Genomic DNA, 20266 nt, shown 5'->3' with positions numbered 1-20266 from the left:
CTGTATAACCAGCCCCCAAACCCCATCCCAGAGGGGCCACATCTCAGCGCCCAGTCAGGGGTCCTTTGTAACCAGCCACCCCGCCCCAGCCCAGAGGGGGACGCATCCCAGAGCTGGGTGAGAGGCCCCTGGAAAACCAGCCCCCCACGCCACACCCCAGAGGGGGCCACATCCCAGCCCCGGCCGTCTCCTCACCAGTGATGCGGTCTGGGCTCCTGCACACGTCGGCCAGGCACTGCTGCCAGAGCCCGCTGTGGGACGTGACCCCGCCGCCATATGCCACAAGCCAGTAGTCGGTGGACAGAGCCACGCAGAGCAGCACCAGGCTGAGCGTGGCCAGGAGGCAGCTCCCCACGCTGCAGGCCTGCATCTCCCGCGAGCCGGCCACCGGGCAGAGTCCTGGCTACCGGACCTGCAAGAGGAACCCCGAGCTGGGAGCATGAGCCCTGGCGTCGGGGGACACCCCCTGCCCGTTTGCTGTCATAGCCCCTTCCCCACCTCCCCAGCCCAGCATCCCAGCTGGGCCCCGCTGAGTCAAACTGCTGCAGTGGGGGGGCTGGGAGCCAGGACTCCTGGGTTCTATCCCCAGCTCTGGGAGGGGAGTGGGGGCCAGTGGTTAGAGGGAGGGAGGCTGGAAGCCAGGACTCCTGGGTTCTCTCCCTGGCTCTGGAGTGAGGCCTAGCAGCTAGAGGGAGTGAGGGGGGCTGGAAACCAGGATGCCTGGGTCTCTCTCTAGCCCCGGTGGGGGCAGGGAGGAGTGTTCTCTAGTGGTCAGTGTAGCTGCTGCTCTCTGCAACTGCTTTTCACATCCCAGCCACTTCCCCGAGCTGTTGTTACACCTTCCCGTCAGCCTGGGTCCCACGCAAACCCAGCCCCCCTCAGCCAGCTCGCGGCCCCCGCCCTGGGGATCAGCCCCATGGACCCTCTTAGCCTGGTATCCCGCCCCCTCCCCAGATCAGCCCCATGGACCCTCCTAGCCTGGTATCTCACTCTGCCCCCTCCCTGTTGCCCCGGCTCAGCCCCATGGACCCCCCTAGCCCAGCATCTGGCTCTCATCCCCCTTCCTCACATTGCCCCTGGATGGCCATCACATGGACTCTCCCCCCCAGCCCCTCTCCGCTACTGGGAACCCACAACACGACCCACAGGACTCCTGGGTTGTGTCCCCAGCTCTGGGAGGGGAGTTGGGTCTAGTGGTTAGAGCAGGGGGCTGGGAGCCAGGACTCCTGGGTCCTCTCCCTGGCTCTGGGAGGGGAGCGGGGTCTAATGGTTGCAGGAGTCTGTAGTGTAGAGGGTCTCAGAGCGTAGCTGATGGCAGGGGTTGGGGGGAGCAGAGCGTGATGTGTCCTTACCTTCCTGGGTGCCCTCTGCACAGTCTGTGCGGCTGCACCCATGTCCTCGCTGTCCCTCCCCAGCGGGTGGGGTCACAGGGGCGGGGCTGATATGTAGCAGGAAGCAACTTGTGGGGCTGGGTGAGGAGAGTGAGTGTCCAAGGAGGCAGTATGTGTCCATCCCTGCGTACCCCGATCCAGGTGTACCCTGATCCCTGTGTACCCCATCCATCCTCGTGTACCCCGATCCCTGTGTACCCCCATCCATCCCTGTGTACCTTGATCCCTTTGTACCCCATCCATCCATCCCTGTGTACCCCGTATCTATCCTTCCCCAGACACCCCCTTTATCAACCTATCCCCCCCCCCCCCCGTACCCGTCTGTCCATTCCCACACCCCACCCTTTCTCTTGCTGGCTCTCTGAGCTGTTTCTCTCTCTGCACCTGGCCGCCTCCCCCCGCTTCCTGTCTCTGTGGTTCTTGGGGGGGCTTCGCAGAAACAGCTCAGTGACTCGCCAGTTACAAAGGGACAAGAAATCCCCACCCACCCCCCCACTTTGACTTCAATGGGATGATGGCTGCTTCCAGGCTGGCAGCCAGGACTCCTGGGTTCTCTCCTCAGCTCTGGGAGGGGAGTTGGGACTAGTAGTTAGAGCAGGGGAGGCTGGGAGCCAGGACTGAAGGTATCTGCAAAGGGAGAGCGCCCCCACCCATGCCCAGCCCTGCCGGGGCTGCACTCACCGGCCGGGGGCTCAGATCAGGCCCCCCTCCTTCAGCTTGCCCACGAGGTCATCCACGGTTTCCACCTTGATGCCGGCCTGGCGCTGGGGCGGCTCTTCCACACGCTGCATGGCCAGCCGGGAGGAGAGATCGACCCCCAGGTCCGACGCCTTCAGCACCTCTATCTTCTTCTTCTTGGCTTTCTGGGGAGAGAGCCAGGCATGGAACCCAGGAGTCCTGGCTCCCAGCCCCCACCCCGCACTCTAGCCACTAGACCAAACTCCCCTGAAAGCGCCGGGCATGGAACCCAGGAGTCCTGGCTCCCAGCCCCCCCTGCTCTAGCCACTAGACCAAACTCCCCTGAGAGAGCCACGCACAGAATCACCTGTGCTCTAGCCACTAGATCCCATCCCCCATCCAGGGCTGGGGATAGAACCCAGGAGTCCTGGCTCCCAGCTGCCCCCCAACTCCCCTCCCAGACCCGGGGATAGAACCCAGGAGTCCCATCAGGATCCAGTTCCTGACATTTCCGGTTCAGCTAACTCCGATATTGTGGTCTGGTGTCGTGTGGCTGTCCCGGTGACACGCTGCACCTCCGAATGGCCCCTGCTGACCCCCGTATTCACTGCTCAAGCGTGGCTGGGAGGTTCCACATGGAGCGGGCCGGGTACGGTATCGTCCGACCTGCTGAAACCCGCTGTTCTGTCCAACCCCCCCCAAACACCCAGGGTACGGGGGTTATGGGATTTTGCGGCGTGAAACACGCTGGTGACACACACAGGACCCCCACCCAGGAGGCCGCTCACCGACCCCTGCTCAGCCGGGGAGCTGCAGTCAAGGGATTTAGCTCAATGGGGATGGATCCACCCCATGGCTCAGGTGGACACGACCCCACCGGGGGACTGCTCAGGCCGCGTCTGGGCCCGCGTCTGCGGGGGACACGGGGACGCTGGCAGCACCCAGGGCATGGGGAAGAGACAACTTCAACCAAGGAGCCTGGCCCTGGTCTCGGAGGGAAACCGGCGCGTTACGGCCGGGAACACGCAGCGGGGTGAGAAAGTGGCAGATCTCAACCCTGCCCAGGGTGAGACGGTGTCAGATGGACATTGGGCCTTTAGCTTCCCGTTTCTTTGCTCTCTGCCCTTTGACGGCGACAGCTTACAGTCCTGTACCGTCCAGCTCTCAGGGGTTTGTCCCTCAAACGGGGCGCTCGGGAAACTGCAGCTCGGTTTGCAAAGGCTGGTGCGTGTCCTTGCCGCATCGAGGGAGGGGCCAGATGGGTAACGAACTTACACGGGCCAGGTGGCCACCCAGGGCGGGGAGGGTACAGCTGTGGGGGGCCAGGCGGGGCCTTGCCCTGGGTGAGCGGCTCTGGGAGCATTCCCGCAACTTAGCTGGGTGGCGGGCGCCAGGGCGCGGAGGGGTTTGGGGCTTGTCACTAGCGAAGCGTTGAGAGAGAGCCCAGGCCGGAGAGTGAAAGGAGGCTCAGCCATAACCTATTTCCAGGTTGTACCCCAGGGATCCTGTCACAGTTACCCGGCTGTTGCGCCCCAGAAGTGGCTGCATCTCCGTGCCAGGGGAAGGGTCCCCATATAACCAGCCCCCCGTCCCACCCCAGAAGCGGCCTCCCCTCACCATGATGTTGGGCAGGGTGGCGTAATGGGGCTCGTTGAGGCGCAGGTCGGCCGTCACCACGGCCGGCAGCCTGAGCCGGATGCTCTCCAGCCCCCCGTCCACCTCCCGCTCCACCGTCAGCTGCTCCCCCTCCAGTGTCAGCGCGGAGGCGAAGGTCCCCTGCAGGGCACGGGGAGGAGGTGGGTGTTAGTGCCCCAAACACAGGATCCCCCCCCACCCGCCCAGCATCCTTCGCCCCCAGCCCTTACAATCCTACACTGCCAGGACCCCCCGCCCCCGCAGCTTCCAGGGCCCCCAGCTACTGGGACCCCACATTTCCCCCCACAGCTTCCAGAGCCCCCTGCTGCTGGGACCCCCCACCCCAGCTTCCAGAGCTCCCTGCTGCCAGGAGCCCCCACCCCCACCCCAGCTTCCAGAGCCCCCTGCTGCTGGGACACTGTCCCCCCTCCCCCCATGGGGGCAGGCACCTGGGGCCAGTCCAGCAGCGCAGCCGTCATCTGCCCTGTCTGGTTGCAGTCGTCGTCGATCGCCTGGGAAGGAGAAAAAGAGTCACACCCTGGACGGGCCCTTGGGCCCCTTCCCACCACCGCAGGGAGCAGTGTCACAAGCCGGGATGGCACAGCAGGTGAGATACCAGGGTGGATGGGCCTGTGGGACTGAGCAGGGAGGAGGCAGGATACTGGGGCAGATGGGCCCATGGGGCTGAGCGGGGAGAACATAACATAAGAATGGCCATATTGGGTCAGACCAAAGATCCATCCAGCCCAGTGTCCTCTCTACCGACAGTGGCCAATGCCAGGTGCCCTGAAGTGAGTGAACCTAACAGGTACTGATCAAGTGATCTCTCCCCTGCCATCCATCTCCACCCTCTGACAAACAGAGGCTAGGGACACCATTCCTTACCCATCCTGGCTAATAGCCAGTAATGGACTTAGCCTCCATGAATTTATCCAGTTGTCTTTTAAACCCTCTTATAGTCCTCGCCTTCACAACCTCCTCAGGCAAGGAGTTCCACAGGTTGACTGTGCGCTATGTGAAGAAGATCTTCCTTTTATTTGTTTTAAACCTGCTGCCCATTGATTTCATTTGATGGCCCCTAGTTCTTATATTCTGGGAACAAGTAAATAACTTTTCCTTATTCACTTTCTCTACACCACTCTTGATTTTAGAGACCTCTATCATATCCCCCCTTAGTCTCCTCTTTTCCAAGCTGAAAAGTCCTCGCCTCTTTCATCTTTCCTCATATGGGACCTGTTCCAAACCCCTAATCATTTTAGTTGCTCTTCTCTGAACCTTTTCTAATGCCAGTATATCGTCGTTGAGATGAGGAGACCGCATCTGTACACAGTACTCAAGATGTGGGCGGGCCATGGATTTACAGAAGGGCCATAAGATATTCTCCGTCTTATTCTCTATCCCTTGTCAATGATTCCTAACTTCCTGTTTGCTTTTTTGACGGCCGCTGCACACTGTATGGACGTCTCCAGAGAACTAGCCATAGATTCATAGATATTTAGGTCAGAAGGGACCATTATGATCATCTAGTCTGACATCCTGCACAACGCAGGCCACAGAATCTCACCCACCACTCCTGCAAAAAACCTCACACCTATATCTGTGCTGTTGAAGTCCTCAAATCGTAGTTTAAAGACTTCAAGAAGCAGAGAGAGAATCCTCCAGCAAGTGACCCGTGCCCCATGCTACAGAGGAAGGCGAAAAACCTCCAGGGCCTCTTCCAATCGGCCCTGGAGGAAAATTCCTTCCCGACCCCAAATATGGTGATCAGCTAAACCCTGAGCATATGGGCAAGATTCATCAGCCAGATACTACAGAAAATTCTTTCCTGGATAACTCGGATCCCACGCCATCTAATATCCCATCACAGGCCATTGGGCCTATTTACCATGAATATTTAATTACCAAAACCATGTTATCCCATCATACCATCTTCTCCATAAACTTATCGAGTTTAATCTTAAAGCCAGATAGATTTTTTGCCCCCACTGCTTCCCTTGGAAGGCTATTCCAAAACTTCACTCCTCTGATGGTTAGAAACCTTCGTCTAATTTCTAGTCTAAATTTCCTGGTGGCCAGTTTATATCCATTTGTTCTTGTGTCCACATTGGTACTGAGCTTAAATAATTCCTCTCCCTCTCCGGTATTTATCCCTCTGATATATTTATAGAGAGCAATCTTATCTCCCCTCAACCTTCTTTTAGTTAGGCTAAACAAGCCAAGCTCCTTGAGTCTCCTTTCATAAGACGAGTTTTCCATTCCTCGGATCATCCTAGTAGCCCTTCTCTGTACCTGTTCCAGTTTGAATTCATCCTTCTTAAACATGGGAGACCAGAACTGCACCCAGTATTCCAGGTGAGGTCTCACTAGTGCCTTGTATAACGGTACTAAAACCTCCTTATCGCTACTGGAAATACCTCTCCTGATGCATCCCAAGACCGCATTAGCTTTTTTCACGGCCATATCACATTGGCGGCTCATTGTCATCCTGTGATCAACCAATACTCCAAGGTCCTTTTCCTCCTCCGTTACTTCTAATTGATGCATCCCTAGCTTATAACTAAAATTCTTGTTATTAATCCCTAAATGCATGACCTTACACTTCTCACTATTAAATTTCATCCTATTACTATTACTCCAGTTTACAAGGTCATCCAGATCCTCCTGTCCTTCTCTAAATCGGCAATACCTCCCAGCTTTGTATCATCTGCAAACTTTATTAGCACACTCCCACTTTTTGTGCTGAGGTCAGTAATAAAAAGATTAAATAAGATTGGTCCCAAAACTGATCCTTGAGGAACTCCACTGGTAACCTCCCTCCAGCCTGACAGTTAACCTTTCAGTAGGACCCGTTGTAGTCTCCCCTTTAACCAATTCCTTATCCACCTTTCAATGTTCATATTGATCCCCATCTTATCCAATTTAACTAATAATTCCCCATGTGGCACGGTATCAAACGCCTTACTGAAATCTAGGTAAATTAGATCCACTGCGTTTCCTTTGTCTAAAAAATCCATTACTTTCTCAAAGAAGGAGATCAGGTTGGTTTGGCACGATCTACCTTTTGTAAAACCATGTTGTATTTTGTCCCATTTACCATTGACTTCAATGTCCTTAACTACCTTCTCCTTCAAAATTTTTTCCAAGACCTTGCATACTACAGATGTCAAACTAACAGGCCTATAATTACCCGGATCACTTTTTTTCCCTTCCTTAAAAACAGGAACTATGTTAGCAATTCTCCAATCATACGGTACAACCCCTGAGTTTACAGATTCATTAAAAATTCTTGCTAATGGGCTTGCAATTTCATGTGCCAATTTAATATTCTTGGATGAAGATTATCTGGGCCCCCTGATTTAGTCCCATTAAGCTGTTTGAGTTTCGCTTCTACCTCAAATATGGTAATGTCTACCTCCATATCCTCATTCCCATTTGTCATGCTACCATTATCCCTAAGATCCTCTTTAGTCTGATTAAAGACTGAGGCAAAGTATTTGTTTAGATATTGGGCCATGCCTAGATTATCCTTGACCTCCACTCCATCCTGTGTTTAGCAGTCCCACTTCTAGTAAATAGTAAATATGGCAGGCGACCAGCTTGGCTTAATGGTGAAATCCTAGCGGTTCTTAAACATAAAAAAGAAGCTTACAAGAAGTGGAAGGTTGGACATATGACCAGGGAAGAGTAGAAAAATATTGCTTGGGCATGTAGGAAAGATATCAGGAGGGCCAAATCGCACCTGGAGCTGCAGCTAGCAAGAGATGTCAAGAGTAACAAGAAGGGTTTCTTCAGGTATGTTGGCAACAAGAAGAAAGCCAAGGAAAGTGGGCCCCTTACTGAATGAGGGAGGCAACCTAGTGACAGAGGATGTGGAAAAAGCTAATGTACTCAATGCTTTTTTTGCCTCTGTTTTCACTAACAAGGTCAGCTCCCAGACTGCTGCGCTGGGCATCACAAAATGGGGAAGAGATGGTCAGCCCTCTGTGGAGATAGAGGTGGTTAGGGACTATTTAGAAAAGCTGGACGTGCACAAGTCCATGGGGCCGGACGAGTTGCATCCGAGAGTGCTGAAGGAATTGGCGGCTGTGATTGCAGAGCCCTTGGCCATTATCTTTGAAAACTCGTGGCGAACGGGGGAAGTCCCGGATGACTGGAAAAAGGCTAATGTAGTGCCAATCTTTAAAAAAGGGAAGAAGGAGGATCCTGGGAACTACCGGCCAGTCAGCCTCACCTCAGTCCCTGGAAAAATCATGGAGCAGGTCCTCAAAGAATCAATCCTGAAGCACTTACATGAGAGGAAAGTGATCAGGAACAGTCAGCATGGACTCACCAAGGGAAGGTCATGCCTGACTAATCTAATCGCCTTTTATGATGAGATTACTGGTTCTGTGGATGAAGGGAAAGCAGTGGATGTATTGTTTCTTGACTTTAGCAAAGCTTTTGACACGGTCTCCCACAGTATTCTTGTCAGCAAGTTAAGGAAGTATGGGCTGGATGAATGCACTATAAGGTGGGTAGAAAGCTGGCTAGATTATCGGGCTCAACGGGTAGTGATCAACGGCTCCATGTCTAGTTGGCAGCCGGTGTCAAGTGGAGTGCCCCAGGGGTCGGTCCTGGGGCCGGTTTTGTTCAATATCTTCATAAATGATCTGGAGGATGGTGTGGATTGCATTCTCAGCAAATTTGCGGATGATACTAAACTGGGAGGAGTGGTAGATACGCTGGAGGGGAGGGATAGGATACAGAAGGACCTAGACAAATTGGAGGATTGGGCCAAAAGAAATCTGATGAGGTTCAAGAAGGATAAGTGCAGGGTCCTGCACTTAGGATGGAAGAATCCCATGCACCGCTACAGACTAGGGACCGAATGGCTAGGCAGCACTTCTGCGGAAAAGGACCTAGGGGTTACAGTGGACGAGAAGCTGGATATGAGTCAGCAGTGTGCCCTTGTTGCCAAGAAGGCCAATGGCATTTTGGGATGTATAAGTAGGGGCATAGCGAGCAGATCGAGGGACGTGATCGTTCCCCTCTATTCGACACTGGTGAGGCCTCATCTGGAGTACTGTGTCCAGTTTTGGGCCCCACACTACAAGAAGGATGTGGATAAATTGGAGAGAGTCCAGCGAAGGGCAACAAAAATGATTAGGGGTCTAGAGCACATGACTTATGAGGAGAGGCTGAGGGAGCTGGGATTGTTTAGTCTGCAGAAGAGAAGAATGAGGGGGGATTTGATAGCTGCTTTCAACTACCTGAAAGGGGATTCCAAAGAGGATGGCTCTAGACTGTTCTCAATGGTAGCAGATGACAGAACGAGGAGTAATGGTCTCAAGTTGCAATGGGGGAGGTTTAGATTGGATATTAGGAAAAACTTTTTCACTAAGAGGGTGGTGAAACACTGGAATGCGTTACCTAGGGAGGTGGTAGAATCTCCTTCCTTAGAGGTTTTTAAGGTCAGGCTTGACAAAGCCCTGGCTGGGATGATTTAACTGGGAATTGGTCCTGCTTCGAGCAGGGGGTTGGACTAGATGACCTTCTGGGGTCCCTTCCAACCCTGATATTCTATGATTCTATGATTCTTCTTTCTTTGTTTTCTTCTTATTTATATGACTATCGAACCTTTTACTATTGGTTTTAATTCCCTTTGCAAGGTCCAACTCTACTTGACTTTTAGCCTGTCTCACTTTATCCCTACATGTTCTGACCTCAATAAGGTAGATTTCCTTGCTGATCCCTCCCTTCTTCCACTCCCTGTATGCTTTCTGCTTTTTCTTAATCAGCCACAATGACTCCAAGATCTTTCTCCTGATTAGTTGTAGCTAAATTAGCCCCCATCATACTGTATGTGTAGTTGGGGTTATTTTTCCCAATGTGCATTACTTTATATTTATCCACATTAAATTTCATTTGCCATTTTGTTGCCCAATCACTTAGTTTGGTGAAAAGAACAGGAGGACTTGTGGCACCTTAGAGACTAACCAATTTATTTGAGCATAAGCTTTCGTGAGCTACAGCTCACTTCATCGGATGCATTCAATGGAAAATAACTGAGTAAATTTATATACACACAGAACATGAAAAAATGGGTGTTTAACACGCATACTATAAGGAGAGTGACCACTTAAGATGAGCTGTTACCCGTAGGGGAGTGGGGTGGGGGGAGAGAGAGAAAACCTTTTGAAGTGATAATCAAGATGGGCCATTTCCAGCACATTTCCAGGAGTTAACAAGAGCGGCTGAGGAACAGTGGGGGGAGGGGGGGGAAGAAATAAACAAGGGGAAATAGTTTTACTTTGTATAATGACTCAACCACTCCCAGTCTCTATTCAGGCCTAAGTTAATTGTATCCAGTTTGCAAATTAATTCCAATTCAGCAGTCTCTCGTTGGAGTCTGTTTTTGAAGTTTTTTTGTTGAAGAATTGCCACTTTTAGCTCTGTAATCGAGTGACCAAAGAGATTGAAGTGTTCTCCAACTGGTTTTTGAATGTTATAATTCTTGACGTCTGATTTGTGTCCATTTATTCTTTAACGTAGAGACTGTCCAGTTTGACCAATGTACAAAGCAGAGGGGCATTGCTGGCACATGATGGCATAGATCACATTGGTAGATGTGCAGGTGAACGAGCCTCTGATAGTGTGGCAACGGGTGAGAGCTTTTTGAAGTTCTTCACAGTCTGCTTTGGTCTTAACTATCTTGAACAGTTTAGTATCGTCTGCAAACTTTGCCACCACACTGTTTACTCCATTCTCCAGATCATTTATGAATTAGTTGAATAGGACTGGTCCTAGGACTGACCCTTGGGGAACACCACTAGTTACCCCTCTCCATTCTGAAAATTTACCATTTATTCCTACCCTTTGTTCCCTGTCTTTTAAACCAGTTCTCAATCCATGAAAGGATCTTCTCTCTTATCCCATGTATCGGGGGTAGCCATGTTAGTCTGTATCCACTAAAACAACAAGGAGTCCAGTGGCACCTTAAAGATTTATTTGAGCATAAACTTTCGTGGGAAAAACCCGCTTCTTCAGATGCATGGAGTGAAAATTACAGATGCAGACATAAATATACTGACACATGAAGGGAAGGGAGTTACCTCACAAGTGGAGAACCAGTGCTGACAGGGCCAATTCGATCTGGGTGGATGTCGTCCACTCCCAGTAACAGATGAGGAGGTGCCGATTCCAGGAGAGGCAAAGCTGCTTTTGTAATAAGCCAGCCACCCCCAGCCCCTATTCAAGCCCAAATTAATGGTGTTAAGTTTGCAAATGAATTTTAGTTCTGCTGTTTCTCTTTGAACTCTGTTTCTGACGTTTTTTTGTTCAAGTAGAGTTACTTTCAAATCTGTTATCGAATGTCCAGGAAGACCGAAGTGTTCTCCTACCGGCTTTTGTATGTTACCATTCCTGACGTCCAATTTGTGTCCATTTATTCTTTTACGTAGGGACTGTCCGGTTTGGGCCAATGTAAGTGGCAGAGGGGCATTCCTGGCACAGGATGGCATATCACATTGGTAGATGTGCAGGTGAATGAGCCTCTGACGGTGTGGCTGATGTGGTTGGGTCCTCTGATGGTGTTGCCAGAGTAGAGATGGGGACAGAGTAGGCAACGAGGTTTGCTACAGGGATTGGTTCTTGGGTTGATGTTTCTGTGGTGTGTAGTTGCTGGTGAGTATTTGCTTCAGGTTGGGGGGCTGTCCGTAAGCAGGGACTGGCCTGTCTCCCAAGGTCTGTGAGAGTGAGGGATCGTTTTCCAGGATAGGTTGTAGATCGTTGATAATGTGCTGGAGAGGTTTTAGCTGGGGGCTGTACGTGCTGGCCAGTGGTGTTCTGTTATTTTTCTTGTTGGGCCTGTCCTGTAGTAGGTGATTTCTGGATACCCATCTTGCTCTGTCAATCTGTTTCCTCACTTCTCCAGGTGGGTGTTGTAGTTTTAAGAATGCTTGATAAAGATCTCATAGGTATTGGTCTCTGTCTGAGGGATTGGAGACAATTCGGTTGTATCTTAGGGCTTGGCTGTAGACAATGGATCGTGTGATGTGTCCTGGATGGAAGCTGGAGGCATGTAGGTAAGTATAGCGGGACGGAGTTTTCTGGTATAGGGTGGTGTTTATGTGACCATCCCTTATTTGCACTGTAGTGTCCAGGAAGTGGATCTCTTGTGTGGACTGGTCCAGGCTGAGGTTGATGATGGGGTGGAAATTGTTGAAATCCAGGTGGAATTCTTCAAGGGCCTCCTTCCCGTGGGTCCAGATGATGAAGATGTCATCAATGTAGCGCAAGTAGAGGAGGGGCGTTAGGGGACGAGAGCTGAGGAAGCGTTGTCCTAGGTCAGCCATAAAAATGTTGGCATCCTGTGGGGCCATGCGGGTACCCATAGCAGTGCCGCTGACTTGAAGGTACAAGTTGTCCCCAAATCTGAAATGGTTGTGGGTGCGGACAAAGTCACAAAGCCACCAGGTGTGCTGTGGCCTCATCAGGGATACTGTTCTTGACAGCTTGTAGTCCATCCTCATGTGGAATATTGGTATAAAGAGCTTCTACATCCATGGTGGCCAGGATGGTGTTTTCAGGAAGATCACCAATGCAATGACATGCATCTGACGAAGTCGGGATTCACCCACAAAAGCTTGTGCTCCAATACGTCTGATAGTCTATAAGGTGCCACAGGACTCTTTGCAGCCAACGCATTGTAGTTTCCTCAGGAAGTTGAGGGTGACTCGAAGATAGCTGGGAGTGCTGGTAGCGTAGGGCCTGAGGAGGGAGTCTACACAGCCAGACAATCCTGCTGTCAGGGTGCCGATGCCTGACATGATGGGGCGTCCAGGGTTTCCAGGTTTATGGATCTTGGGTAGCAGATAGAATACTCCTGGTCGGGGCTCTAGGGGTGTGTCCATGTAGATTTGTTTCTGGGCTATAGCAGGGAGTTTCTTCAGCAGATGGTGTAGTTTCTTTTGCTAACCCTCAGTGGGGTCAGAGGCTAGTGGCCTGTAGAACGTGGTGTGGGAGAGTTGCCTGGCAGCCTCCTGTTCCTAATCCGACCTGTTCATTATGACGACAGCACCTCCTTTGTCAGGCCCTTTGATTATAACGTCAGAGTTGTTTCTGAGGCTCTGGATGGCGTTGCGTTCTGTACGGCTGAGGTTATGGGGCAAGTGATGCTGTTCATCGGAGACGATGAAAGTAGGCTTCCAGATCACCGCAGAACTGTATCATGTTCGTGGGGGTGGTGGGGCAGAGAGAGAGTCCCTGAGATAGGACAGACTCTTCTGCCAGGCTAAGCGTGTGGTTGGATAGATTAACAATATCGTTAAATGAGTTGAGGGTACCACTGTTGTAGCTCCCTGTGGCATGTAGGAGTTTAGATAGTTTACTGTCCTTTTTCCCCTATAGAGAAGTGACGTCTGCGTTGTAAATGGCTTGTCTCCTTTTTGTAAAGTCCGGCCACGTGGAAGTGTGTGTGGAAGGTTGGTTTTGTATGAGACACTCCAGTTTTGAGAGCTCCTTCTTGATCTTCTCCTGTCTGCTGTACAGGATGCTGATCAGGTGGGTCCTCAGTTTCTTTGAGTGTGTGTGGCACAGTCTCTCACCCTCGCCAGTGTAGTATGTCGATTGCAATGGATTTTTTACCTTCAGTCCATGACACTTTAATTTACATAAGAGCCTTTGGGGAGGGACCTTGTCAAAGGCTTTCTAGAAATCTAAGTACACTGTGTCCACTGGATCCCCCTTGTCCACGTTTGTTGACCCCCCCAAAGAACTCTAATAGATTACTAAGACCTGATCTCCCTTTACAGAAACCATGTTGACGTTTGCACGGCCTCCTCCAGCGTGATCTCGCAGAAGGGGTTCATGGAGTGTTTCACCCCGTCCGTCACCACCCCGCCGCCCGGCCGCACCCGCACCTGGGGGGCAGAGCGTCACCGCGCGGACCCAGGCGTCCGAGCGCCCCCGCCCCCGAGACAGGGGCCGAAGGAGGGACCCAGGCGTCCGAGCGACCCCGCCCCCGAGACAGGGGCCGAGACAGGGACCCAGGCGTCCGAGCGCCGCCCCCGAGACAGGGACCCAGGCGTCCGAGCCCCGCCCACCTTCACGGCATAGTCTATGATCCGCTTCACCCCAACCAGCGCCCGCAACGCCGCCATTGCCCCGCTCCGCGTCTGGCCACGCCCCCTTTTGGGATCTGAGCCAATCAGGGAGCGGGGTATTGGGCCGGGGCGGGGCTGGACAACTGCGCCCAATAGGCTGAGGGGCGGGCCGCCCAGAGACCCAATCGTAGGCGCGACCTCAGGTTCGGCCAATGGGAACGCAGCATGTGGGGCGTTCAGCCAGTCGCAGCCAGGCCGCGCCATGGTCCAATCAGGAGAAAGAATCCAATCCGCGCTATCATTGGAGGAATGGATCGAACCCGACCAATCAGAACGTTCAAAGGTTCGGGAAACAGCCAATCGCGGCGTCCAGACCGGACCTTAAACTTCTGACCAATCACGAAGGGGGCAGTGCCTCTTACGAAACCAATCACCGTGCCCCGTGGGCGGGCCTCAACCCACCGGCCAATCGGCGTGCAGCATGGGCCCCAGCCGCTCAATGGCTGCCTGGCCCCGTGACGCTACGGGCCGCGCGGCGTGACGCAGCCGCCAGCGGCCACTCACGAGGAACTGGCCTCTGCCGCCCCCTGCTGAAGATTGACGGGGCGGGACCCTGCCTGAGCCCTGGAGCCCCGCCCCCTCGGGAGGGAACCCAGGCGTCCGGGCTGTTTGCTCCTCCCCCCCCCCGGGTTCCTGCCCCCCCGGGCGCTGCCGGGTCCGTTTGCTGCCCCCGGGGTTCACCCCAGCGCCGGGCAATCGACCCCCCCGTGCCCGTTCTATGCGGCTGTTCCCCAGCTGCCCCGCCCCAGACGTGGCTGCATCCCACCACCAGAGGCGCCGAGTCGGTCCGAGTCCCGCGGGGCGCCTCTGGCCGGCAGACGGGGTTTAATAGCTCCGCTTGGGGGGCCAGACGGGGGGACCCAGCGCCTTGGGGGGCATCACGCCGAGCCGGGCGATCCTCGCGGGCCGCTGTGCCAGCGTCGCTCCCTCCGCCGAGCCTGGCAGTGGCAGGTGCCTGGAACAGATCGGGGGGGTCAGCGTGGCTGAAAGACGCTTCTCCTCCGTGTGCCCCCCAAACCTCGCCCCCCCGGGCCCATGGGCGCTCACCTGCCAACCCGGCCACGGGCACCGCTGCCCAGCCCACAGCCAGCGACCAGGCCCAGCTGCCACCAGCTTCCCCGGCCGATCCGCCCATGAAACAGCCCAGAGCCACCACGGCCAAGGTGCCTGCGAGACACAAGATGGGGAGAACTGGGGGGTGGGAAGTCAAGGTGGGGGGAACTGGAGGAATTGGGGGGGGTCAGATGGCGGGGAAGGAGGGGTTGGGGCAGCGGAGGAGTTAGGGGTCAGAGGGTGGGGTGGGGGGGTAGAAAGAGGTTGGGGGTCAGGAGGGCTGGGAAGTGGGGAGGCAGTTTGGGGGTCAGAGAGCAGGAGAGGGATTTGGGGGGTTCCCCTTACCTGTGAGGAAGCAGAGAGCAGCAGCCCCCCGGGCCCAGTCGAGTCTCTTGGGGGCCGGGCGGGGGGCGAGCGCCAGGGCCCCACACAGCACGGAGAGGTACCCGGCCACGAAGGCCAAAACCAGGCAGCCCCGTGATACTCCCACATACGCTGGGGGCGGGGGAGATCAGAAATGGGGGGGTGGTCAGTGAGAGCTCACCCTGTCACCCCCACCTGTCTGCACACCCTGGGGTCCCCCCCAACTCCTGCCCTGGGGTCCCACAGCACCTGGTCCGTGTTCGACCCAGCCCCCAGGACTATTCCCCATGCCCGGCTGTGTCCCCATGTGGCCGGTGGATGGCCCCAACACTCCATGCACGGGGCATTGACAGCAGCAAAGTGGGGAGGAAAAGGGGGAGCTGCCTCCCCCCCGAACACAGGGCTTGCTCCTCGGGGGTAGAGCTGAGCCCCCCACTCTTCCTTCAGTCAGTTTCCCCATGCAGCTACTCCCTGATGATGGAGCATGCGGGACTCCCCACCACTGGGCCTTAAATTGGCAGGGTTAAGCCATGTCACTGCCTGCCACTAAGTAAGAGCTGGGTTAACCTGTGGGACTCCATGCCGCTGGATAAGAGAATGTTTAACCAGTGGGACTCCCTGCCACTGGAGAAGAGCAGGGTTAACCCGATGTCCCTACCTCGCTGGCCCTGGAGTGGGGTGCAGGCCCCCAGCTGACACTCCCTCCACAGACCCCGGTGAATGACAATGCCCAGGACCCAGAGCCGGAGCCAGGACTCGGTGGCAGCGGATACCGCCAGCAGGACGGTCGCCACGCAGGAGAAACAGAGCCCGGCCGCCCCCAGCCTGGAGCCCATCATAGACAGGGGAAACCAGGCACAGAAACGCTGAAAAACCTGTCGGGTTAACCCCCAGGACTCCCTGCCGCTGGGCATTGGCGGGGTTAACCCCCAGGACTGCCCACCATGGGGCATTGGTGGGGTTAACCCCCAGGATTCCCTGCCGCTGGGCATTTGCGGGGTTAACCCCCAGGACTGCCCACCACCGGGCATTGGCGGGGTTAACCCCCAGGACTGCCCGCCACTGGGCATTGGCGGGGTTAACCCCCAGGACTCCCTGCCGCTGGGCATTGGCGGGGTTAACCCCCAGGACTGCCCACCACGGGGCATTGGCGGGGTTAACCCCCAGGACTCCCTGCTGCTGGACATTGGCGAGGTTGACCCCCAGGACGCCCTGCCGCTGGGCATTTGCAGGGTTAACCCCCGGGACTCCCTGCCACTGGGCATTGAGGGGGTTAACCCCCGGGACTCCCTGCCGCTGGGCATTGGCGGGGTTAACCCCCGGGACTCCCCACCGCTGGGCACTGGCCAGGTATCCCTCGGGGTCTGTCCTAGTGGTTAGAGCCAAAGAGCCAGGCTCCCCCTCCCCTGGCTCTATTCATGTCTTGACTCCCATGGTAACCCCAAGATTCTGGAACCACCATGCTCCAGGCTGCCCCCCGATCAGCCCTGGGGCCCACCCGGCCCGATCCCCGCTGTGGGGCCCGTAACTGGGGGGAGACGGGGTTTGGATGCAGAGGTACCATTTATTTCAAAGCAGGAAAAGGCCTGAGGAAAAACAGACCCTAAAACAACAGACGGGAGCCTCGGGGGGCGCCGGCTGCCCTCCAGCCCCACGGCAGCGCGCGGGGACTGGCTGGGGCAGGGAATGGGGCACGGGGCCTTTCCCCTCTAGGGCTGCCGGCTCCGTTCCAGCAGGGGACAGCAGCGGCCTTTTGGGGGGTCCATCCAGTCCCCCATCTCTCCGGGGCTCCGGTCACACACTCTCATACCCCGAGTGGCGCTTGTGGGCCACAAGGGCGAAGGCACCTGGGGGGAGATGGGGGAGATTGGAGACAGCCCCCCAGCCCCCTCCAGTACCCCCTGCCCCACAGCGCCCTGCCCTCACAGTGCCGCCCCCTCCCCCGATTTCCTCCCCTCGCCCTGCGCAGCATCCCCTCCCTGCAGCCCCCCAGCCTCCTCCCCCCAACACGGCACCCCCGCTCCCCACTATCCCAGTTTCCCCGCCGCCTGCTCCCCCATAGCTTCCTGGCCCGCTCCCCACAGCAGCCCATCCCCTGGCCTCTCCCCCCTGCACCCTGCCCTGGCTTCCCAGGGCGCCCCCTCCCACCACGCCCCCTAGCACCCCGCTCCCCACAGCGCCCCCTCCCCGGCCCGGCGCTCACCGCCCAGGCCCAGCAGCGGCAGGGCGGCCCAGCCCAGGTAGAAGGACCATTCGAAGGTCAGCTGGATCATCCTGTCCTGGTTCTTGTGCCACGATTCACCGCTGAACACCCCCATGGCAATAAGGGTGCAGCTGCCTGCGGGGGGGAGAGGTTAGAGCCCCCGAGCCGGCCGGTCTCCCCACCCCATGGGGCCAGATCGGACCCCCTGAGACAGCCCCCGTTCCCCCAATGGGGCCAGATCAGACCCCCTGAGCCAGCCAGTCCCCCGCCCTGGGGCCGGATGGGAGCTGGCACCCCCTAGAGGGGACAGGTCCCGTGCCCCATTCCCTGCCCCCCCCCCCGGGCCAACCCCCCCCTCCAGGGGACAGGCCCCGAGCCCGGATCCTACCAGCCGCAAAGCCAGTGATGGCAGCCAGGAGGTCGGTGCTCACAGGGCTGTGGACGCAGGACGTGAGGGAGACCAGGAGGAACAGGACGGACGCGGCGGTGGCCAGCGTGGCCAGGATCAGGAAGGCCCGTGTGGCTTGTATATACCCTGTGGGGGGGCAGGGACATGAAGGGTTAATGAGGGGGGTGGAGCGCGGGGGGCTGCGGGTCGGGAGTGAGGGGCATCTGCGGAGCTGCCTGTGTACGCTCCAGGATTGGGCAAGGGGCCCCTGTATCATCAGCCCCCAAACCCCATTCCAGAGGGGCCACATCTCAGCGCCCAGTGAGGGGTCCTTTTGTTACCAGCCACCCCCCACCCAGCCCAGAGGGGGACGGATCCCAGAGCTGGGTGAGGGACCCCTGGAAAACCAGCCCCACTCCCGACCCCAGTGATGGCCATGTCTCAGCGCCAGGCCTGGGATCCCATATAAACACCCGCCGTGCCACACCCCAGAGGTGGCCGCATCCCAGCGCTGGGTGAGAGGCCCCTGGAAAACCAGCCCCCCACGCCACACCCCAGACGGGGCGGCATCCCAGCCCCGGCCGTCTCCTCACCAGTGATGCGGTCTGGGCTGCTGCACACGTTGGCCACGCACTGCTGCCAGAGCCCGCTGTGGGACGTGCCCCTGGGGCCATAGGCCACGAGCCAGTAGTCGGTGGACAGAGCCACGCAGAGCAGCACCAGGCTGAGCGTGGCCAGGAGGCAGCTCCCCACGCTGCAGGCCTGCATCTCCCGCGAGCCGGCCACCGGGCAGAGTCCTGGCTACCGGACCTGCAAGAGGAACCCCGAGCTGGGAGCATGAGCCCTGGCGTCGGGGGACACCCCCTGCCCGTTTGCTGTCATAGCCCCTTCCCCACCTCCCCAGCCCAGCATCCCAGCTGGGCCCCGCTGAGTCAAACTGCTGCAGTGGGGGGGCTGGGAGCCAGGACTCCTGGTTTCTATCCCCAGCTCTGGGAGGGGAGTGAGGGCCAGTGGTTAGAGGGAGGGAGGCTGGAAGCCAGGACTCCTGGGTTCTCTCCCTGGCTCTGGGAGGGGAGTGAGGCCTAGTAGCTAGAGGGAGCGAGGGGGGCTGGAAACCAGGACGCCTGGGTCTCTCGCTAGCCCCGGTGGGGGCAGGGAGGAGTGTTCTCTAGTGGTTAGCGTAGCTGCTGCTCTCTGCAACTGATTTTCACACCCCAGCCACTTCCCCGAGCTGTTCTTACACCTTCCCATCAGCCTGGGTCCCACGCAAACCCAGCCCCCCTCAGCCAGCTCGCGGCCCCCACCCTGGGGATCAGCCCCATGGACCCTCTTAGCCTGGTATCCCGCCCACTCCCTCCTGCCCCAGATCAGCTCCATGGACCCTCCTAGCCTGGTATCCCACTCCGCCCCCTCCCTGCTGCCCCGGCTCAGCCCCATGGACCCCCCAGCCCAGTATCTGGCTCCTCATCTCCCTTCCTCACATTGCCCCTGGATGGCCACCCCATGGACTCCCCCCCGCAGCCCCTCTCTGCTACTGGGGACCCACAATACGACCCACAGGACTCCTGGGTTGTGTCCCCAGCTCTGGGAGGGGAGTTGGGTCTAGTGGTTAGAGCAGGGGGCTGGGAGCCAGGATCCTGGGTCCTCTCCCTGGCTCTGGGAGGGGAGCGGGGTCTAATGGTTGCAGGCGTCTGTAGTGTAGAGGGTCTCAGAGCGTAGCTGATGGCAGGGGTTGGGGGGAGCAGAGCGTGATGTGTTCTTACCTTCCTGGGTGCCCCCTGCACGGTCTGTGCGGCTGCACCCACGTCCTGGCTGTCCCTCCCCGGCGGGTGGGGTCACGGGGGCGGGGCTATGTAGCAGGAAGCAACTTGTGGGGCTTGGGGGAGGAGAGTGAGTGTCCGAGGAGGCAGTATGTGTCCATCTCTGTGTACCCCGATCCCTGTGTACCCCATCCATCCCTGTGTACCCCCATCCATCCATCCCTGTGTACCCTGATCTCTGTGTACCCCATCCATCCCTCCAATCATCCCGGTGTACCCCGATCCCTGTGTACCCCATCCATCCCTCCAACCATCCCTGTGTACCCCCATCCATCCATCCCCGTGTACCCTGATCCCTGTGTACCCCATCCATCCCTCCAACCATCCCGGTGTACCCCGATCCCTGTGTACCCCCATCCATCCCTCCAACCATCCCCGTGTACCCTGATCCCTGTGTACCCCATCCATCCATCCCCGTGTACCCCATCCATCCCTCCAACCATCCCTGTGTACCCCGATCTCTGTGTACCCCATCCATCCATCCCCGTATACCCCGATCCCTGTGTACCCCATCCATCCCTCCAACCATCCCTGTGTATCCCGATCCCTGTGTGCCCCATCCATCCCTCCAACCATCCCTGTGTACCCCGATC

The 20266-nt window shown here is 56.7% G+C and overlaps 3 protein-coding genes across 3 annotated transcripts; all 3 read right to left on the bottom strand.

Annotated features, from left to right (window-relative positions):
* Positions 1-277: 277 nt before the first annotated feature.
* LOC141977000 (electron transfer flavoprotein subunit beta-like) lies at positions 278-13858 on the bottom strand. Its single transcript, XM_074938200.1, has 5 exons — positions 13787-13858; positions 4154-4216; positions 3687-3845; positions 2073-2254; positions 278-412 (listed from the first exon to the last, which is right to left on the bottom strand). Exons 1-4 carry the CDS (start codon positions 13841-13843, stop codon positions 2084-2086), a joined length of 450 nt encoding a protein of 149 aa, XP_074794301.1. The 5' UTR covers positions 13844-13858; the 3' UTR covers positions 278-412; positions 2073-2083.
* An 866-nt stretch (positions 13859-14724) lies between these two features.
* Positions 14725-16098, bottom strand: LOC141977547 (lens fiber membrane intrinsic protein-like). The gene is made up of 4 exons (XM_074939066.1): positions 15921-16098; positions 15245-15394; positions 14894-15013; positions 14725-14801 (listed from the first exon to the last, which is right to left on the bottom strand). Exons 1-4 carry the CDS (start codon positions 16096-16098, stop codon positions 14725-14727), a joined length of 525 nt encoding a protein of 174 aa, XP_074795167.1.
* A 950-nt stretch (positions 16099-17048) lies between these two features.
* On the bottom strand, positions 17049-19658 carry LOC141977596 (protein NKG7-like). The gene is made up of 5 exons (XM_074939118.1): positions 19617-19658; positions 18447-18663; positions 17854-18000; positions 17466-17600; positions 17049-17109 (listed from the first exon to the last, which is right to left on the bottom strand). Exons 2-5 carry the CDS (start codon positions 18619-18621, stop codon positions 17057-17059), a joined length of 510 nt encoding a protein of 169 aa, XP_074795219.1. The 5' UTR covers positions 18622-18663; positions 19617-19658; the 3' UTR covers positions 17049-17056.
* Between the last annotated feature and the right edge of the window lie 608 nt (positions 19659-20266).

This window comes from Natator depressus, chromosome 24, assembly GCF_965152275.1.
Source record: "Natator depressus isolate rNatDep1 chromosome 24, rNatDep2.hap1, whole genome shotgun sequence".
Taxonomy (NCBI): domain Eukaryota; kingdom Metazoa; phylum Chordata; order Testudines; family Cheloniidae; genus Natator; species Natator depressus.
This window is presented reverse-complemented; position numbering and strand designations above follow the sequence as displayed.